Consider the following 21,182-nt stretch of genomic DNA (forward strand, 5'->3'; position numbering starts at 1 on the left):
GGGTACAGGCCAGAGGCTCAGGGGTGGCGAGAGACTTCACCAGAGAAAGAGTGGGGAGCAGAACAGGCGGATCGATAAAGTACACTGCTGAGGGGAGCAGCAGGCAGGTCAGGAGAGGTCTGCCACGCCATGTGGGTCAGCCCCTGCCGGGGATTGAATTCGTGCTGCTGTGGCTGTGATAGCTTCATTGTGCTGTGCTTTAACTGGCTGCACCACCAGGAAGGGTCCGCCTCCTAGATTTTTTTTTTTGAAGATTTATTTTATTTATTTATGCATACAAGAGCTTGGTTTGGCCCAGAAGCCAGAGGTGGGGAGGCGGGTAAGAGGATTCACCAGGGACAGAGCTGGGAGCAGAACAGACAGACTGACTGAAACACACCACTGAGGGATCAGGAGAGGTCTGTTGTGCCAAATGGGTGAGCCCCTGGCTGGAGATGGAACATGTGCTGTGGTGGGTGCTGACAGCTTCATAGTGCTGAGACTCAACCCCTTTGAGCCAAAAGGGAGGCCCCCTAGATTATGTTTTATTGTCAGAATTTTATGAAGTAAAATTTGCCACACTTTCTTGCTGACAAACCAAAGCCTAGAGACCTTGGCCCAGCTCACTGGCCAGAGGTGGCTTCCTGAGGCCTGTTCTCTTCCACTCTGCAGCTGGCTGGAGGGGACTTTGTTTGAAGGCTGTGTCTGAAATGGGCATGGTAACCTGGAGGCTATAAGCGACCTTGGAGAACCACTGGAAGCCATTTGCTCAGATGGATGCTGGGGGAGTGGGGAAGGCACAGCAGTAGTCACTTGCCTTCAGCCAGGGCCCCCCCCGAAGACCAAGATTCATGCATGTGCTGTCATCTCCACTGTTCCAAAACAGTGATGATTTTATTCATTTTTAAAATGTGGGATATGTATAGCTCCAATTTGTCAAGAATACATAACCTCACATCATTCTCTAAATGACTGCCTCAGGGGTAACCAGTGAACTGGCTGCTTCTCAAGCAGCTCTTGCACAGGGTGAATCCCCCCCCCCCAGGCATGTGGGAGAGTACCTGCAGCAGCCAGAGAGGAAGTGACTCAGCCCTGTGGGAAGTGGGAGGGGCAGTCAGAAAGAGGGCTCTGTGCCCAGCCTGCTCCCCCTTATACATCCGCACCAGGCTGGCCTCTGTTGCTGTCTTTCCTCAGCAGGACTACAGCGTGCTGAGCACAGCAGTCTGGGGTCCAGCAGAGGCCTGAAGATGGGCGACTCCCAGGGAACCCAGGATCTGCAGCTGGGGATGGGGGTCTAGCTCTAGAGGCAGGAGTCACATAGAAGGAAATTATGTCATCAGCAGTATCCCTCTTCACCCCCCAGCCCTGAGAAAGTGTTCCATGAAGGTGGGGGAGACTGGAGGCTAAAGGCACAAGATCAGTCCCAGAGCAATTCCTGGAAACAAGGCCTTGCAGCAGCCACACAGAGGTGGAGCCCTAGGCCCCTCTGGGGAAAAGATAAAAGGAGGAAGAAACTACTCCCTACGGAAGGGACAAAGGGCTTCCTCAGATCAGCAACCCAGATCCACCGGAGCAGAATCCAGGGCAGCATCACCAACCCTGCCACCAGCTCACCCCTCCCGTGGGCCTCCGGAAGCAGCTGATGTGACAACAAATAATCCGTCACTGTGTGTGGGTGTTGCTGGAGGAAGGGACAGATTTCATAGCTCTTTCTTGGGCTGTTCTGCCCCGTATCTCCCACCCAGGGAAGCAGCCAGGTCGGGGTGATCAAGCACTTCTCTCCTAATGGCTTGGGAGACATTCCTGGTGTGGCCCCTTGGTGCTCTGGGGGGTCTTCTGCCCTGTACAGTGACCAAAGACAGTCACAGACAGCCCTTGCCCCTTATTCCTTTCTGCCCTGCCTCACCTGGGTTAGAAGAGAAGACTGCAACTTGGGGTACCCTGATGTCACCCTGTGACCAAGGGGCCCCACAGCTTTTGGCAGTGATGCAGCCCCAAGACAAGGTGCACCAGGGGGTCTCGTGTGGAGTTCAGCTTCTCGCCACCCATGACGTCCCAAATCAGGCAAGGAGAAGGCAGCAAGCTACTGAAAAATGGCTGGCTGAGTCTGAGAGCCACCTTTGTGTTCATTCTGTGACCTGGACATGGCTTTCTCTGCTCCGGGTCCCCTTGCTTAGAGGGGGACAGCACTGCCCCACACAGGTTCCCTGAGGACTGTTGGGGGCCAGTGTGTGGGAGGCCTCGACAAATGTTAAGTTTCCTTTCTTTCATCCCAGATTTCCAGAGCGACAGACGGGAAAGCCCGGGCTAGGCCCAGGTGCATGTGATTCTCTCTCTTTATACTGTTTTTAACAGCAGAAATCACAACAATCATCCTGTGAGAAAGGCAATTTGGACTGGGGCCAGCCAACTGCCTTTCCCTAACTGCCTCTATCAAAAATTCAATTCCATTTCACAACTTTGACAATGAACAATACAGTTCCCTTTCTGCTGTTCTGCTGAGCGCTGCGGGCTATGGCTGCTGGGAGGGCCACAATCACAGAGGCAGACGGCAGGTTTGGACTTCAGCAGGCCCGCGGCAGGCTGTGTGACCGGTGGGCCCGCACGTGCTCACAGCCGCTGAGGCATCCACTGGCAGCCCAGGGGCCGTGAGCCACCACAGACACTATCCATTCAGGAGCAGAGTGTGCTCCTTTGCTTGCCTGCGCCAATCAAAAGGCCAAGTCCTGGGGGCAGGGTCTGGAGCCTAGTCTACCTCAGAAGCCCCTGCACAGGTCTGGCAGAAGGGCAGAAAACATGGGAAGCCACAGTCGAAAAGAAGGTGCACATAACTTGGGCCCAGCAATATTGGTTCTCAAGATTTATTCTACAGACATAATTATTTGTTGTTCAACAACAGGGGTACTTCTGAGGGTCCAGGGCTGGTTGCCGGTGCCAGGCTGCATCAGTGGGGGACGGAAAGGACAAAACCACCACTCCTGGTCCAGGTCGGTTCTCCCAGGTGACCTGCACACGCCCATAGAGAACTTCCTGCTTGCCACCTGGCACCTGTAGGGGCTGGGAGGGTCACCAAACCAAATTGGAGACTTGGAAGCTGGCTCTTCACCTTTCTTTTGGGGCACTCACCGACCTGCTAGCAAAGAACTCACCAGGGAGGGCCTCACCAGAGCTGGCCTGGGTCCTGACTGCAGACCAGGCACGGTGTTGAAACTGCTACAGAAAGTAACTCCTTGTGTCTAATCCTCACTACTGCCTTAGGAGCGGGAAGCACCATTTCCATTTCCATTTCACAGAGGAGGCAACTGAGGGTGGAGATAGGAAGCGGCTTTTTCAGTGGCACACAGCTAGCAAGTGGCAGAAACGGGCTCTGAAGCTGGGTCTGATGTGCACCCAGCCCTTAACTGCTGGTGGCATGGTAAGTCTCCTCAACCACTACCCACGGGCAGCAGGAGAGGCTTATTTCCAGGCAGTGACAGATTCCAATCTTCTGGCCAAGAGGGATGGCTTTAGCTTTGTCATTGTCCCTTTCAGCTCTCAACCCTGAGTCCAAGATTCCATGTGGGCTGGGTTCCCTGGGGCCAAAGCCAGCGTGGAGGAAAAGGGATGGAGGAAAAGGGATGGCAGGAGCTCGGGAGTCACAGCGTGGGCTGGAAACTGTGCCCTTACTGGCTGTGTAACCGTGACTAGTCACTTAAACCGGCTGCGTCTGGGTGTTCTCCTGTGTAAAGCAGAGACACCCCTCCTTTCTTAGGCTGTGAGAAGGATTTAATACATATTGCAGAGTACTTAGCAATGGACCTTTAAGGTGATGGGGAGCCTTCTTTTGTGGCCGGTTTCCTTCCTGTACCTTCAGGAGGAACCACCTTGGAGGAAAAGTCAGAGGAGAACATGCCCCGTGGAAAGCACCCCAAACACTACAACGCCAGGAGCTCCACACCTATAGCAAAAAGTGCCGGGACTCTTGCTTTCCAGAGCTGGCAGATGCCTGCAGTGAGGGTCCAACAGCCCCAAAGGTCTCCCAAGGGACTGAACTGAGTCTCTTCCTCGAAGCATCTACTGTTTTTCATATCTCAGAACAGCTTTGCTCAAACCCAAAGACAAATGACAGGCATCACCTGTCTACCTGGCAGTGTCCACTAAAACGTCCAGGTCATTTGCTTTTCCTTCTGGGCTCCTGGGTCACAGATACCCTAAAGATTAAAGGTACCCCATCTCTGTTGCAAAATGCCCTATAAATATGTAGAGCCTCAATTTGAATGACAAGAGCCCCTCTCAGTTTGCTGCCTTTGGTCTTTCAAACAACTAGCCCTTCTTTGATATCAAAGCCTATATATAGTGCTTATCCATCAGCTCTGGGAGCCTGAACTCACACTGACAGATTGCCATGAGCTGGGAGGGGATGTCTGCACTGGGATGGAGCTTCTATAGGGAGAGGGGTTCACAGTAACCCTCAGAGAGATGAACCTCAACCCCAAAGAGTAACTTTGTTTTTTTGGGGGGAGTGAGGGAGGGGGCAATGTAGGTGGCAGACTGCTCCGGGTTATTAAAGAAGGACCAATAATTCTTTTAAAAATAACATCAATAAAAGGTATTTCTTGAGATAGCTACCCCTTTTCTAGGAATTTATGCTGCAGATACCTCTGAGCTGGGCAAAAATCATGCTGCAGAGATTCCCTTCAGCCTTGTTTGGAGAGCATAAGACCAGAGAATAGCCCAAGTTCATGAGCAGAGAGCTGTCGGGTAAATCACACAGGACAGGACACGGATGTCACCGAAGGGGCCCAGCCACGCATGTGCCAAAAGAGAAGCAGGCCTGAGGCAGTAAGTAATCAAACACCACCCTTTCCTTCTGGGGTCTTGATTATGGATTCCAAGAGGGTATGCTGCTTGCTGTGGGCCCTGGGTCACCTTGAGGCCACAGTCTCACCTGAGCAGGTAGAGGAGGAGGAAATGCTCGTTTCATATCACTTTCTCTTCTACTTTCTTTATACCACAAACGCAAGAACAAATCCTATGATAATCTGCCGAAGCCCCACCCACCAGCAGACTTCTCACAGCCCAGTCAGACTTCGGCTGGCTCCACACTCCGGAGCCCCCACAGAGCTCAGAGGGGCAGGGCGCCAGGACAAGGGCTCCTTCCACTCCCCTGGTTCTGAGTGAGTCCGAAGTGGTCTCCGCAGACACTTCTTCCTGAGAAAGAAGTCTGAGATCTTTCTGGGCAAGATCTCTGGGGAGCACTAGGGAAACTCGCTTCCCTGTGAGGGTACCCTGCTGTCCAGGACCCGGTCTAGTTGTCTTCCCTTGCTGAATCAGTGTGGAAAGTTCAGACTGAGGCTGCTCTTCGAAGACATTTGAAAAGTGAAGAAAATAGAGTTTTGCAGACTCCAGTCACTTGAGTTTCTGAAAAACTAAAGAATAACTGAAACAAATGAGAGCTGAAGAAAGGTGAAGGGAAGGGACACTGCCCTTCTCCCAGCGGCTGACTCAGGTAAACCAGATGGACGCCTGGCCCAAAGCCCGACAGTGCCACGGGACTGTAACTGATCCTTTCCGTGAGGGTGTACACAGGGCCTACTGAATGGAGCTGGCATTTTCACTGGCCACTCCCTTCTCCCAAGCTAGCCATCTCTGCACTGTCATTCACTCTGCCGCCAGACCAGGGTTCTCAGGGTCACCTGCCACTGTAGCTCTCCCCTCAACCATCATTTCCAAACCCAGAGACTAGTTGATTTTCCTTCCAAACAGCTCTGATCAACCAAACAGCCCTCCCTGATACAGGCCCCACATGCTCTGGTGATCTCAACAGCTCCCTGTGGGGGCTCCAGACTCACTGTCTCCTTTACCAGCAGCCAGAGGGCTCTTGGGAATATGCAGGTCTAATGGGATTTCCTTCACTTAAAACAAAGCATGGACAAGAGAACAGAGTGTTAGCACTGGTGCCTGCCTCTGGCATGTCCTGTTACACGCACTGGAACCCCTTGCGGTTCTCCGGCGCGCACACACCCATGCCTAAGCCAGGGTGCGCTCTAGCCCGGATTGCTTTGCAAACCCTCAGATAATTATATTCACTCTTCAAGATCTAGTTCATTCATCAAGGTCTAGTTCAAGTTCTAAGATCTCTCCAAAGTTCTCCCAATCTTCCAAGCCCTCCCCTTTCCCCACCACCCCAAACAAGAAATCATTTCTTCTCAGTTCCCACTACATGCTGGACAGACCTCTGTGAGAGACTCATCAAACTACGTGAGTGTTAACTGGCTCAGAGTCTACCTGCCCCTGCTAGACCACAGGCTCTACCAAGGCAGAGCTGCCTCTCCCGGCGCTGTCTCGCCCTCGCCCCAGCACTCCCTCAGCCACACATGCTCGTGTGTGCGGATCTGGGGTTCTGAATTTTGAGCCATGGCAATGTGTGTGATACTTGCTGATGTTACTAATTCAGATACCAGACTTGGGAAGCTCACAGGGACGTGCTCGGAAGACACACTAAATACTTTTTCTCCCATGTATACTTTAAATGATTTTTTTCCCCTCAGCAATCCTACTTCTATTTTAAAAAATGGTTTAAAGAGCCAAGCTGAATCATCCGCATGGCTCCCATACAGACTGGGTAAACTCCCCACAGATTTCTTTCTCAAAAAGAATACAATAAAATTCTGTGATCCTATGATCCCTGAGGACACTTCTGACAGCTCAGTGGGACACAGTTCTAGCTGCCACTAATTGCTTCAACTAATTCTTAGAAGTTCTTTCCTGCAGCCTGTAATAACAGCTAACTCTTACCAAGCATTTCTTACTTGTGGGCTGTGTTCAACCTACAGCTTCTTACTTCATCCTCACAATCACTCTACTAGGGAAGGGATCTTACGGTTCCCATTTTGCAGATGAGAAAACTGGGTAAGGACAGAATAAGTAGCTGCTAGTGGCCTGCAGGGCTTGAACCCAAATCTATGAATCCTGAGCTAAATAGGCTCTTAACCACTGCAATCTGCTGTTCTCCCAAGAGGTCAAATTAAATGCACAAGGGAACAGATGCAGCAACCTCCCTACCCCCACCCCATGGCCTTCTGAGAGGGCAGGCTACTCCCCAGCTGCTCCAGCAACCTGCAGTCTTAGGAAGAGAAAGGAACATGTGGCAGGCAGAGAAGCACAGGGTGACGCAGGGAGTATCACCTGTCACCAGTTGCATACAGTGCTTTCTCAGCAAAGAGCAGTCCATGGCACTAACCCCTTCAGGGGCCAGCAGTGGCCTCTGAAGAGGTCTCCATCCTTCAGTCTCTCTTCTCTTCCTCCTCTCCTCTGGAAATAACTGTAAACTGTGTCACTCCTCTGCTTTTTCCCCACCACCCTGGGCATAAAGACGCAAATTATGTGACATTCCTTTGTCAACCTATTGTGCCTCACCTGGTACTTTGTTGACTTTCATACCACTGTATTGAACAAGCTGAGTTTTCTGGAATAACGTATGAGTCTATTTGTCTCTCTCTATAAAGGAGGACATCATGTGCCTTCATTGCAGCTAAGTCTTCCCATCCTAGACATCCTAGACACAGCTCCAGATTGCTTCAGCCAAGCCTTCTCCAATCTAGGCTGAGTAGCAGCTTCCTCCACTGGGCTCCCACAGCCCTCTGTTCCTCCTGCTACTAGCTTTTTTTTTTTTTTTTTAAGATTTATTTATTTATGCATACAAGAACTGGGGTACAGGCCAGAGGTGTGGGGCGGCGGTGTGTGTGTGTGTGTGTGTGTGTGTGTGTGGTGATTTGAGAGGATTCACCAGACAGAGCAGGGAGCAGAACACGCAGACCTACTGAAATAATAGCGGAGGAGAGCAGTGGGTGAGACAGGAGAGATGGGCTGCGCCATGTGGGTCACCTCCCTGGCGGGTGATCAAACTTATGCTGAGTGGCTGTGATGGCTTCATAGTGCTCCGATTTAATCCCCTTTGCTACCAGGGATGGCCCTGCTACTAGCTTTTTTAGATCACTTTTCAACTCTATGTTTACAGGTCAGCCGCTCCTTAACCAGACTATGAGCATCCTGAAATAATAGCCAACATTTACTGAACTCGTGTGGCAGAGTTGGGCTAAACAATGAGCCCAAGGTCACACATCTCTAGAAAGCTGCAGAGTCAAAATTTGAACTCAGGAAAGTGGGCTCCAAAGCCCACTCACCCACAGTGCTGTATGGTACACTTCCCTCTGCAGGTAAGGACACTGCTGTTGTCATACGATGAGTGTACACTCATGAATGAATGAATGAAAGCCACCTCCAGACTGTCTAGATCTACCCCACAACTGACATAGCAGTGCCTTAAAGAACCCTGCAGCAGTTCACAAACACTCTTTACAAACATGCTTTTGGCTGGACAATTACAGATACTGTTCTTAATCTCATGCAAAACCAAGTCAAGTAGGAAACGAAAACAGTTCAGAGTGACTACCCTCTTCACCACCGTTCTCAAAACGAACAAAGTCAAGCAATTTCCTCCTGTGATTTAAATGAAACGGAGCAAAGTCTATCCTGGCACAGAAGGTGGCTGTCATCTCTTCCGCCAACAAATGGGCATCAAAGGAGAAAGTAGGGGGTGGGAAGGAACCCCGAGTGTCCGGAATCCCAATATCCCTGCCTACCTACTAGAAGGTGGGACCAAGTGCCTTGGGAATGTGCGGGCCTGACCCACACAGCAGGTGAAACACTGGCTGATAGCAGTGTTTCAAGCGCTCTCCTTGGGAAATGCCGGCCAAACGCAGTACTGGCACGAAGGCAGCTCTGACCGCACCTGAACACCGCCCGGGATGCGAAAATTCCCCAGCAGAGATGTTGCCCGTGCCAACGGGTGAGGGATCCAGAAGGAAGCCTTGCTGGCTCACCCTGGGGACTCGTTCTAACTTTCAAGTCACTCTCGGGGTCATGAGGGAAGCAAGGAACGGCAGACGGGATCTCTCGCGAAAATCCCGGCTGGATTTAAACGCCGGTGTCTTCTCTTGCTGACCAGACGACTGGCCAGTGCCCACCACCCGGCTCCCGCGGCCGATCGCACCCGGCGCGCAGTAACCCCCGCTCCCGCCGCCCGGGAAGGGCAGACCCCAGCAGAGGAGCGGGCACTGTTGCCATTCCTGTCACACCCGAGGGCTTCGGGCTGTCATCTCGGTCCCACCCCACGGCTACGGAGGCCCGCTCCGCCACTCCGGGACCTCCCGCCCACTCCCCGCTCCGGGACCCCCGCCCTCACCTTCCCCCGGTGCTCAACGCTGCTCGCCCATAGTCCGTAGCCCGGAGCCGGGGCTGCTCGGCTCTCCGTCCCGGGGGCCGGGGCCGGGCCGGGGGCGTGGGAGCCGATCACCGCTGCCTCCCAGCGCAGCCGCCCGAGCCGCCGCCGCCGCCGCCGCCGCCTCCCTCCATGGCTGCGGCGCCGCCACCTGACAACGGAAGTGACGCACCGCCCCCTCCTCCCGGCCGGAGCCTCAGCCCCGCCCCTCGCCCGGGCTCCGCCCCTCGCCCGTGTCGGCAGCCCTGAGGTGGGAAGGTTGGGTGCCATCTTGACAGTGGGCGGAAGCATTCAGGCAAGAGGCCAGAGTCCGATCGAGGATTGGTTCAGGTTGGGGCCTGGGCCGAAGCCTGAAAAACGATTGGAGGCTTAGACTCCGAGGGGGTGGCACTTACTGCTTATCTGTCTCTGCGGTGAGGCTTGGACAGAGACACCACCCCCGCCCAGACTCACACAGCCTCGCGTGCCCTACACTGGCTTGCTGGGTTTGGAGGAAGCTCCAGGAACTGGAGGGTCGGCCAGTTGTAATGTATTTAGCAGAAAACTGGCTTTTCCTTGAACCCATTCCTCGGTTTCTGGACCTCTATACGGAGAGCGCTACAGTTAGGCTCAATAAACGACAGGAATTCCTGTCGTAACCTTCACAGTTCATTTTTCTCCGGGTCCCGGGCCTTTAGAAATCCCTGCAACCTGACAAAGGCTGCAGTCTTGAGCTGGGAGATTTACAGGGAAGAGTTTCTATTAACAATTCAGCCTTCTAACCTGCTGCAGTTTCGGTCCCTTTCTCCTCCTCCGCCAGCAACCACGCCCTCCATGAATCAGCTTCTTGCACCAGCGGATGAGCCCTTTAAAGGGATTGCATCAGGTTGGTGACTCATTGGGGCCCTCTGAGAGCCTGGCTTCCCTCCTCTGGCATGCAGAGCGGCTAGAAAGGCTCAGTGGCAGCAGCACCAGTGACCAGGGCCTCACTCCTTTGTCTCAGAGGTGTGAGCCAGGGTGCTGGCTGCATGTGACTAATTCCCGGTGTCTTTCCAGCTGTCTCCGGGTCACTGTCTATATGTGGACTCACGTGTCCAAGGTTGTGTGCACTGCTGGGTTTTCCTGGGGCCTGTGGCCAGGCACTACATGTATGCACATTTGTCATTTCCACACAGGCAGAGCTGGGACATGAGTTGGTGTGAGTGAGTCTGGCTGCTGCTTCCTCTGGTGTCCATTTCTTTGTTTCTGGAAATACCAGGTGCCTGCTGAGTGCGTCAGACTGAATAACAGCAGTAATCAGAACAGCTCCCCTTGTATCACACCCCAGGTTCAGCACTTTTTTTTTTTTAAGATTTATTTATTTATGCACACAGAACTGGGCTATAGCCAGAGGTGCAGGGGCAGTGAGAGGCTTCACCAGAAACAGAGTGGGGAGCAGAACAGGCAGATCGACAAGGTACACTGCGGTGAGACAAGTCTGCTGCACCATGTGGATCACCTCCAGGGTTGGGGATTGAACTCGCACTGAAGTGGCTGCTGCTAGTTGCAGTGCTGTGCTTTAACCTGTTGTGCCACCAGGGAGGGCCCAGGTTCAGTACTTTAATGACATTAAACTTGGTATGCTTATAAGTGAAGTAGCTAGCGCTGAGAGGGAAATTAACTTGTCCAAAGACACACAGCTAGTAATGCCTTGATTTGAGACCAGTCTGGCAGATTGCAAAAGGCTGAATTTGAATCTTCACCCTTACAAGCAGGGTGAATATGTGCAATTTCCTTAACCTTCCCTATCTGTCAGAATAGGGCCAACCCTTGGTAGGATTCAGAGAATATGGAAACAGCTTCTCACAAGACCTCATCTCTGTTACAGAGAGGCAACGAAGTGGATGACCAAAGTCAGGCATAAAGAAGGCAGGCCCTAGCCCCCTAACTCCTCTCTGACAAAGGGAAAAGTCTAGGGATTCCGGAAGCCCTGACTCTGACAGGAATGAATTTTGGGTTTTCTAGAGCTCTAATTATCAGCTAGATGAGTCACTTGAAGCTGACACCACCATCCCCACCCCCTGGAGACTTGCAGCTGATTCAAAAGAAAGGATTTTAACAAAGGAGAAGAGGAGGAAGAGAAAGAGAGTGGAAGATGCAATGAATAGAAATGAAAGGTGCCACTCAGAGGAAATGAAAAACTGTCACCAGGACACCAGTAGGAAGAGACCACTCACTCACACTCACACACACACAGTGACAAATTCTCCTGCTGGCTCTCCAACTCTGGGCATACGGCAGACAACGCTGCCATAACAAAGTGACGCCTGTCACAACAGCATGAGCTGATTGCTTGACAAGGCACAGGCAGATCCGCTTCTCACAGAAGGAGAGGACACCTTCGATCCAGAGGCGCTCCCTTGGGCTCTGAAAGTCAGCAGAACCTACTTACTGGCTGGCTTCTTGCTTCCCCAAGGCCTGGATATAGTGAGTTTTGAGTGCCGGGCCCACATTGGGGGGCAGGGGTGAGAGGGGCTGAGCACCACCACTGAGGTGAACAGAGGCGCTGCTTGTTTTGGTCATCAGTGGTATGTCCAGAAGTCTGGGCAGCAGATGGGTGTGTGTGGTAGTTAAGACCATGAAGCTTGGTTCATGCACACCTGAGTTCAAATTCCCTCTGCACCATTCACTTCCACCACGCCACACACCCTCTCCCAGCATGTTTGCTTATCTGAAAAGGTGGGTATACACAGATACCTCCAGGGTTGTGATGACAACATGAGAGGAGTCTTTCATTCCACAGAGATTTATGGGGTGCCCGCTATGTGCAGGGCATTCAGCTAGATGTTGGATGTCCAGTGGGTTCAAACAGACCAAGCTCTGCTCTCTGGGAGCCCCCAGAAGCCCTGGCAAGGGGCGTGCAGTGAGATTCATCAAGCAGTAGCTCTTTGGATGGCCACCTTGCCATTCACTTAATCATGAACCTGGGGGGCACCCTGCCCCTTTTCCCTGAGGAAAATGGACCTCAGCTTCCTCAGTTGTACCTGACGAAGTTGGATGCGGCAATTTTCAACCTCACCTCAAAGCCTCTTGTAGCATTTTCCCGCCATATGAACCTTCTGTGGCCCCATATATCTGCATTAATTATAGCTTGGGTTTTTGGAGCTTGTCATCAGGAAAAGCAAGTCAGTTGACCACCAGGCTGATGGTCTAATTTAGCCAGCTCTGTTAACCTTCATATTCTATGTGCTTTTTCTCTTGAAAGACCTCAAGGGACCCCAGCTGCCATCAGGAACCCTTCCACCAAGGATGCCAAACTGGAACCCACTAAAATGGGTGTTCTCCTTCAAGTCCCTTCAAGTTCATCCAGGTAAGGTGACTTCAAGCTGCATGTCCATCTAGCCCTCCTCAGAGCTGGGATAGCCTCCTCCAATGAGTGACCTTTCTCCTCTTCTCTCCAGGAATGGGACAGGAGCAGGGGACATGCTGTATCGCCTGAGGACTCCAAATCCTGGGGGCTCAGTCATCATCTGGGACCCCTCATTGATCTATGTGAAGGTTTGAACTAAAGCCCTGGTGATGATTTTTATAAAACCCAAACTTGGCTGGGTAGCATTTTGAAAGATATTTTTCATCTTTTTCTTACTGTCCCTGGGCCCGTCCCTTAAGCAGATGTAGAGAGGTCGGTAACTGCATTTGTTACTTTAGGAAACAAATGACCCAACAGAATCCAGGATTCATTTTTAGCTTCTGAATTCTCAAAACTTAGCCTTCAGGGATGAGTGGAAAGAATTTCTGTACAGAAACAAATTTAGAAAACTGTGTAACAAGGGAGATCTGGGAGCTGAGACTGGTCTTATTACAGGTCAGGGAGAGGGGTACCCTAGAACCCCCAAACCTGCCTACTCTAAATAGGTTCTGCCATCTGCCGCATCAAGACAAAACATGGCCTTGAATGGAAAGGAACTTTAATACAATTAGTGTGCAATACAGAAAAGATAAAGGATATAATTTCCAAATCAAGTACCCAAAGTTACCTATCCCATTGTGGTAAAAGTCCAGCTAAACAGGGTTGGCTCAAAGCAAGGCTACAAGTCTAAAGCACCTTCCAGCAGGGACCCATAGAAAAGGGTCAGAAACAGCCAGACAAGTCTGGGAGGAAAAGAGAAAAAATCAAAACCAAGATAAAAGCTGCTACTGTTAACCTTCCCACGGGTCTCTCACCCACATCTGTTTCACCCAGACCAGGACCAAGAAGCAAGTGCAGCTTCTTCATGTCTCTCTGTGCCTTATGCCTCCTGCAGGGCTCCTGCTGGCTCTCCCTCCTCCTGGCCAAAGGCCAGGTCAAAACAAAGACATCTGGCAGATGCCAGTATGACCACCAGATGAGCCTACCTTTCCCAGGCTTTGACACCTTGAAAGGAAGTGCCCTAGATTTCAACCAGTTCCCAGTAGGGAAAGTGGGATGGAACTTTAAATCAATTGCAATTAAGTTTCTGCCAGGCTGGCTGAGTGGAATGAAAAAGGAATTCAGTTGAGTTAGGGAAAATTCACATTATATTTCTTATACACCAGAATTGGGAACTGCTAGCACCCCCCTACCACAAGGCCTTCTATCATTTGCTCCTCTCCCATTTTTCAAGCCTCGTTCATCTCTTTCAGAGGTGCATCAAATAGTCACAACGGTCAGTAGGCCCTCACTAAAGCTGTCAGCTAGTCCTTGGAAACTGTGACTTTGAGATGACAAAATGAAAGCAGTTCCTTGAAAAACACTGTTGCAACTTCGGCTGGGATTTTTACTGACCAACATTACAATGAAATGATGCTGACCTAAGTGATGTTATATGAGGACCTGCTGTACTCATGATGACACCAGCCCTACAGGCCTTCCCACCTCAGGACCTTTGCACTGGCACTTTCTTCCCTTTAAGTGGCAGACTCCTTCTATATAAATTTCACTTCTTCAGATCACACTTTCCAAAACAAATCACTTCTACATTGTCTCTCATAGTGACATTGGCAAGTATTTTTTCTATTTCTGCTTATTGTTGGTTTTCCCCTCTAGAACGTTAGCTCCATGAGGGCAGGGCCCTGTCCATTGTTATGTTCCCTCAGTAGCTAGCACTGACTGGTGTTACTTGCAGATGAATGACAGGTGGCAACAGAGAATTCCTGGCTTGCCACAGGCTGGTGAGCACTGAGCTCCTTTGGCCCCTACATGGGCCCAGCATTCCCCAGCAGTCCAGGACCAGATGCCAAAAGATTCATATCCTTGGGGCTTGAAGACTTAGCTTGCTTTACCAGGGATTCAATATATCTCACTGGGGTCTGGCTCCCCTCCTTGCCTGACAATGACAGAGGGGGGCCCTCCCTGGTGGCACAATGGGTTAAAGTGCAGCACTGTGAAGCTATCTGCAGCTACTGCAGCAGGACCTCAATCCCCAGCCAGGGAGGTGACCCACATGGCACAGCAGACCTCTCCTGACCTGCCTGCTGCTCCCCTCAGCAGTGTACTTCATCAATCGGCCTGTTCTGCTCCCCACTCTGTCTCTGGTGAATCCCCTCACCCTTGCACCTCTGGCCTGTACCCCAGTTCGTGTATGCATAAAAGATAAATCTTTAGAAAAAGTGACAGGAGGGTCTGGTGTACCAAGGGTACAGACCACCTCGAGACAGTGATCCACACTGGCCTTCTCACTTCCCTCCCTGGCCTAGGGGTTTTCCCTTGCTCTGCTAGCAATGTAGAACCCCCTGGGATACCATTTCAGACTCAGAGCTAAACTCCCCAGCTTCCCTAGGCTAAACTCCCAGTACCAGCCCTCTTCAACAAGCTTGGAAGCAAGCAACCATGTGGGAAATGTCTGCCAGGGAAGCTGCAGTGGGGCACCTTGCCGCAAGTACATGAACATTTCCACGGGGAAGATCTCCCTTCTGTCCCCTGGGTTTTCTTATGGTGGTCACGTCTGTTCCCATAATTCAAGCTGTCGGAGTAGCCTGGAAACTCAGAGGCGTGGCCTTCTCCCTGCTTGCAGCCCGCTGTGCTCACTTGGAAGCAAAGGGCAGACTCTAAGGGGCGTCTGAGACCTACAGGCATTGAAATGGAGTGTGCAAAAGAATCATGGTGGGTGGCTGTTTATAGTACGGACTTTTGGGATCCAGAATCTGGTTCACATCTAGGGAGAAAGGGGACCATGAAAGTGCCTTTTCCAGACCACTTCAGCTGGTTCTGAGAGGCCGTCTGTTAGACACTTAGGGCAGTGCCTACTGAAAGTTAAATGGCCAACTATACCCAGGATACCAGGAAACAATTGCTAGAGGCAATAAAGCTCGAAAAGAGCAACCTGGGTGAGCAGGTTCTTCAAAATTGGCAGAGTTCTGGACATAAAGGCAATTCCCTAAAGTAGGCAGAACAATTCCCTGAAAAATACAAAGTGCTCCCCCCTAGAAAGGGAGGGGTGAGCCTGCTGAGTGACTCTTCAGTTACCATGGCAACTGCAGTGCTTTCTCTTCTTCCTGTCTGGAGGTGCAGAATAGGTCACAGCTTGAAATGAGACCGGGGACTCCATAAAAGCCAGGAGTCCCCCCATTCCCTTGCTCTTCCCAGGACTTTGCCCACCCAAACCTCTTTCCAGGCAAACTTTCTTTCTGTCATTTTTAGAAAGATTATTTATGCATACAGAACTGGGGTATAGGCCAGAGGTGCAGGGGTGGTGAGAGGATTCACCACAGAGTGGGGAGCAGAACAGGCAGATCATCAAAGTACACTGCTGAGGGGAGCAGTGGGCAGGTCAGCAGAGGCCTGCTGCGTCATGTGGGTCACCTCCCTGCCCGGGGATCGAACTCGTGAAGTGGCTGCAGCTAGCTTCGTCGTGCTGTGCTTTGACCTGTTGCACCACCAGGAGGGCCCTCTTTCAGTCGCTATTAAGAAATTTTCTTTGCTTTACTCAGCTATGACTTTCAATTCTCTCATGCCATTGTCAAGGACTGAGGAACCCCAAAACTTGACAACAGTCCAAGGACAATACCTTGATGAAGGTGAACATAATGACTTCAGCCCTCTTTCCCTGCATTATGTTAACTCTGGCACAGCAGGTTTTAGGCGGGACCCACCTTTGTTGCTCACAGCTGCCTCCTTTACTAGATTATAATCCCTTCTCCAGAGGACACCAAATCTCATTCAAGGCTGTGTGCTCAGCAGAAGACCACAGGCAGCCGCTCTGGGTGTTTGATGAAGACAAACTGTTCCACAGGGCTGAGCTGCCTTTCCTGAGTTGGTCGTTAGCTGGGGCAGGACTCTATGCCTGCAGGGCAGCTACAATAACTTCGGGCCTAGCCACAAGAACCTCTTTTTCCTGAGGACCTGATGACTCTCAGAACTGAAGCAGATTTCTTACGATTGGATGAACTCCCACACTTGAGGAGTCTCTACCTTAGGAAACAGTCTCTACCTTAGGAAACAGCGAGGAGACTTAACAGCCTCTTCAACGGGACTCTGACAGAAAAGCACTTTCTACCTGAACAGACTCTTCTATTACAATGTTCAAACTTTGCTGCATGTCAGTATTACCTGCAATCAAAAATCCCCACGCCCAGGCCATACCCATACCAGTTAAACTCAAGTAGCCAAGCGTGGGATGGGCAATTCCACTGTGCAGCCAAGGGAGACCCAGTGCCCTATGATGCAAAACCACCAGGGACTCCACCATGCACCCCAGAAAGCATGACACATGGGCCTGCTTGTATCTCAGTTAAGGATTTGGAAAAAATGAACACCACTGCAAAAGCAACAGAGACACTTGAGAGGTGGCTCAGGCTGGGCACATTTAATAATCATTACTAGAAGAGGGTTGAGAATTAGCAGATTTTCTAAGTCAGTACATCAGAGATTCAAATGTAGCTGATTCAAGGGGAAGAGGGTGGGGAGGATTGTCATTTCCGCCAAGGCCACAGAGATATAGGATTCTGGGTCCCAGGCTGAGTCTGGGAGGCAGATGCTATGAAAGGCAGCTGTGACAGGTGGTGTCCATAAAACACCGGTTACCCAGATTCTGGGCAGAGAGGGGCAGTAGGCCATTGGTTTAGTAGAACTCTGGAGGAACCTGAGTGTGGACTGGGGCTTGCTGGAGTATGAATAGGCTCACTTATACTTTTTGGAGAGAAACTCTCGCCGGCCCTGGCCCTTGCCACCAAAGTTGCGCACCCGGTGGATGATCTGCAGCTGCTGCTCGATGGTGGCGGTGATGTTCACGTCATCCGGGATGTGGACATAACGGACATTACGACCTGTCACAAAGAGGTCATCCAGCTCCACCTGATGCCCCCAACGGTCCGTGTAGGTGACCCCAGCCAGGCGGATGTTCATGAAAGCATCCACGTTGTCAATGCGTCCCCGGGCCACACTCTCATCCCGCAAGTCCACAGTGGTGACCTGGCCCTGGAGGCCCTGCAGCAGGATGATCAGGCTGTTCTCAGAGATGGTCCGCTCCTTCAGTGAGTGGCTCACGGCCATCCTTCCACGCCTCTGGCAGTGTGCTTTGACAGAAGCACAGATGGGAGCTGCAACAGGGGAGAGGGTGCAGTTGCCAACTCACCTCTTTCAGGTTCTAGCACAAAATTCCCAGCACCAATTTCCCTAAGTCTGCCACCTCCCCCATTTTTGTGTCTGTGTGTTACCTTTAGGAGGTCGGTACTTTATGTACACACCCCACAGACTCCTCATACTGTCTTGCAAAATAAAGATGATGTACACTCACTTTATAAATGAAGAAAGAATGGTTAGGAAAGGTTAAGTTAACTTGCCCAAAGTCACACAGGTGGTAAGTGTAGTGCTGGGACTGAAACTCGTGGCTTTTCAACTCCACCCCAGTGGTTCTGCACCCTCCCCATATTTTGGAATCACCCAGTGAGTTTTTACCTGGCCACCACACCCCAAAGGTTCTGACTCATTAGTCCAGGGGTGGGGTGCAGGTACAATATTTTTAAAAAGCTTCCCAGGTAATTCTAACATGTTTTCACGTTTCAGAACCATTGCTCTAAAGTGCTTCTCAAAGTCTGGCCTGTAAATTAGCATTTTCAGCATCATCCAGGTAATTGCTAAAATGCAGAATCTCTGATCTTTCTGTCCTGAAGGAATCTGCATTTTAACATGATCCTTAGGTGAATCACTGGTTCTCAAAGGCTAATTCGCATTGAAATCATCTGGAGAACTTGTAAAAACAGATTACTGGACTCCACTTCTAGTTTCTAACTCGTTAAGTCTGAGGTGGGCTCAGAATGTGCCTTTCTAGATGTTCCCAGTTGATGCTTTGTTGCTAGTCACACTCTAGAATGACTGGTCTATATCAGGCAGCTACCACATCCAAGTAGAAATGTAGGCAATTATATATATATATGTACATATACATATATATATATACACACACATATATATATAATTAAAAGGAGGTAGTTTATAAAACAAAGATTTTGACGGTAGACAAACCTAGGTTGGATCCTTACTCCACCCACAAACTCTGTAAACTCAGGACAGTTACTTAATGTCTTTGAAGATGTTTCCACATCGATTAAACCATAGGTTAAATGGGTCTAACAAGACTCACTTCATTGAATGTACTTTCCGTTGCTCTCAAGATGCCCTGATACTGGATTAACGTAACTCTGCCGTATCTACGTTATTTTCAGACCCCAAGAGGAAGGTGGTGGAACCTCGCACTCAGAATCCCAACAGGGCTGTGCAGGGAGGCATTAGGTGTGGGAAGCCAGACCACATCTCTGAAGGAGGTTGGAAACTGGGCTCCTGAAAGAGCCTAAAGGCTCCACCCCGATCCTGGCATCAGCAGGTCTATGTGATCAAGGGAGTGACTGATTGCAAAGACGCAGGCTTAGGTTCCAGATCCGGCCTTAGTTTCTTCACGTCTGTTAGACCATCTGCAAAATGGGGGTGGTGACAACCCTTTACTCACAGAGCAATCGCGGCGGGCTTGGGGCGGTGAGCTACACAGCATGCACTAGAAGACACGTCTTTTCCCCGCTTGCCCCGGGCTCTCCCGCGTTCCGCCCACGCGCTTCCCGGACCCACCGCTCGATTCCTTCTGCTTCCCCGATTCGCGTTGCAGCGGAAACTGCCTGGAGCACAAGCCAGCTACTCGCCTTGGGCCGCAGGGCTAAAAAAATCATAGCAACCCGGGGGCCCGCTCTATCCTCCTGGGGCATAGAGACCACATCAGTGCGCAGGCTCCGAGCCGCCTAGACGAGGCAGGAACTACAAGCCCCAGAATACCTTGCGGGACGCCGCGGCTCGCGCTCCCACAAGCCCCGGGCCCACGGCTTCGTTGTCTCTTATATGGAGTCGTTGGTTCGTTTGGAGTAATTCATCTCATTCGTTCGTTCGTTCGTTCATTCAGTATGCATGGAGCCCTCTCACTCTTTAGGCCCTTTTCCAGACTTTGGATATAGAGTGGTGGTTAAGGAGCAGACTCCTTCATGTGAAGACTCAGATCTGCGGGAAGTGGGAGTTTCCTTATATGAAGGCAAAATTATGATAAAACTTCTTGAAGGAATTAAAATAGGGTGATGTGATAGTGACTGGATGGTCATTGATGCCCTGAGAAGGTGACATTTGAGCCAAGATGAATGGCGTGAAGATTAATCATGTGAAGGCTAGGAGAGGGATTTGCAATTAGAAGGAACAGTTTGCACAAAAGGACATCGTGGAAATGAGCTTGACAGTGTGGAGAAACGGAATGGTCCCCAAGACTGGGGAGAACGGCGTGAGAAGGTCGGAGAGGAAGGCAAGAAACAGGGGATTTAGGGCTTTGTAAGCCAAGGTAAGAAGTTAGGATTTCTTGGCTAGGAGTGCAGATTCTGGAGACAGTGCCTGGATACTAGTCGGCTCCTTGCTAAGTGTGTGACTCTAGACCTTAAGATTATCCTCTCTGTTGCCTGGGTTTCCTCATATTTTACTAGAAGTGAAGTGATAGGCTATCAAAGGGGAGTATATTACCTGATTTACATTTTTAAAATGTGTAGCCTTGGAAAAGCTTTTTATCTTCTGTTAGCGCCAGTTTGTTCAGTAGAAAAAAAAAAAAGAGATAATGCCTATTTTAGAGACCTCTTGTCAGGTTTGAGTGACCTCATTACCCTGTGAAAGCACCTGGTATATAAGAGAAGCTCCCTAAGAGTCAGGTTTTTTTCATTTCTTCCTTCTTCCTTCACTGATTCCCATCACTCCAGGAGCCCTACCTTTGCACAGCAATTACAGCTTGTTTCTTCTTACCCTAAAAATATTGTCTTTCTCCTCCATGCAAGCTACTCTTGTTTTACCATCCACAGTGAGACTTCTCAAGATATAGCAGCGTCTCACCAAGTGTGGTCCCTTCCCCAACTTCATTGTTGTATGAGGCTGTAGTTTTTTCATGCAGTTTGCTTGAAAAACAAAAAAAAACACATCACAAGAGACTGAATGCAGAAAGTCACAAAAATCCTACTGTCTTATGGCCAAGAGATTTGCAAAAATATAAAACAGTCACTCTTGTTTTTCTCTTGGAAAACATTACTTTTAATATAAATTTATTTATTTATTTATGCATACAGGAACTGGGGTGTAGACCAGCGGTGCAGGGGGTGAGAGGAATCAAGAGACAGAGTGGGGAGCAGAACAGGCAGATTGTCTGAAATACATGTTCAGGGGAGCAGTCGAGGGAGACAGGAAAGGTTTGCCAGGCCATGGCAGTTGGCTGGGGATAGAACTCATGCTGCAATGGCTGCAGATAGCTTGATAGTGCTGAGACTTATCCCCTTGTGCCACCAGGGAGAACCCAACTTCTGTCACTGTCACTAAACCCTAAAAACTCTTTGAAATGGTGTCTCTTACCCTCCACTTTGCTTTTTATTCTTTTATTTATTTTTTTATGTATCTATTTACACCATTGTTCATTTTATAGCAATGTTTACCTCTCCCCTCCCCCACCTGTCATCCCCATAG

The 21,182-nt window shown here is 50.5% G+C and overlaps 2 protein-coding genes and 1 long non-coding RNA gene across 5 annotated transcripts in view; 1 reads left to right on the plus strand and 2 right to left on the minus strand.

The window, feature by feature from the left end:
• Positions 1-9,291, minus strand: part of STK40 (serine/threonine kinase 40) — a 37,079-nt gene extending 27,788 nt beyond the window's left edge. The window contains exon 1 of the mRNA XM_004678802.2: positions 9,206-9,291. The gene's annotated coding sequence lies outside the window, so the exon portion shown is untranslated. The remainder of the gene's footprint in view (positions 1-9,205) is intronic.
• A 404-nt stretch (positions 9,292-9,695) lies between these two features.
• Positions 9,696-12,820, plus strand: LOC105853401. Its single transcript, XR_001145256.1, has 3 exons — positions 9,696-10,106; positions 12,465-12,569; positions 12,661-12,820. It is a non-coding gene; the product is annotated as an uncharacterized LOC105853401 (long non-coding RNA).
• A 4,155-nt stretch (positions 12,821-16,975) lies between these two features.
• Positions 16,976-19,414, minus strand: LSM10 (LSM10, U7 small nuclear RNA associated). 3 transcript variants are annotated; one of them, XM_012722028.1, is made up of 3 exons: positions 19,278-19,414; positions 18,799-19,126; positions 16,976-17,755 (listed from the first exon to the last, which is right to left on the minus strand). In XM_012722028.1, exon 3 carries the CDS (start codon positions 17,706-17,708, stop codon positions 17,337-17,339), a length of 372 nt encoding a protein of 123 aa, XP_012577482.1. In that variant the 5' UTR covers positions 17,709-17,755; positions 18,799-19,126; positions 19,278-19,414; the 3' UTR covers positions 16,976-17,336. The 3 variants fall into 3 exon arrangements, with proteins under 3 accessions (XP_012577482.1, XP_012577483.1, XP_012577481.1); XM_012722029.1 differs by lacking the exon at positions 18,799-19,126; XM_012722027.1 differs by lacking the exon at positions 18,799-19,126 and having other exon boundaries at positions 19,162-19,414.
• Between the last annotated feature and the right edge of the window lie 1,768 nt (positions 19,415-21,182).

Source organism: Condylura cristata, unplaced genomic scaffold (assembly GCF_000260355.1).
Source record: "Condylura cristata isolate star-nosed mole 26May11 unplaced genomic scaffold, ConCri1.0 scaffold00008, whole genome shotgun sequence".
Lineage (NCBI taxonomy): Eukaryota > Metazoa > Chordata > Mammalia > Eulipotyphla > Talpidae > Condylura > Condylura cristata.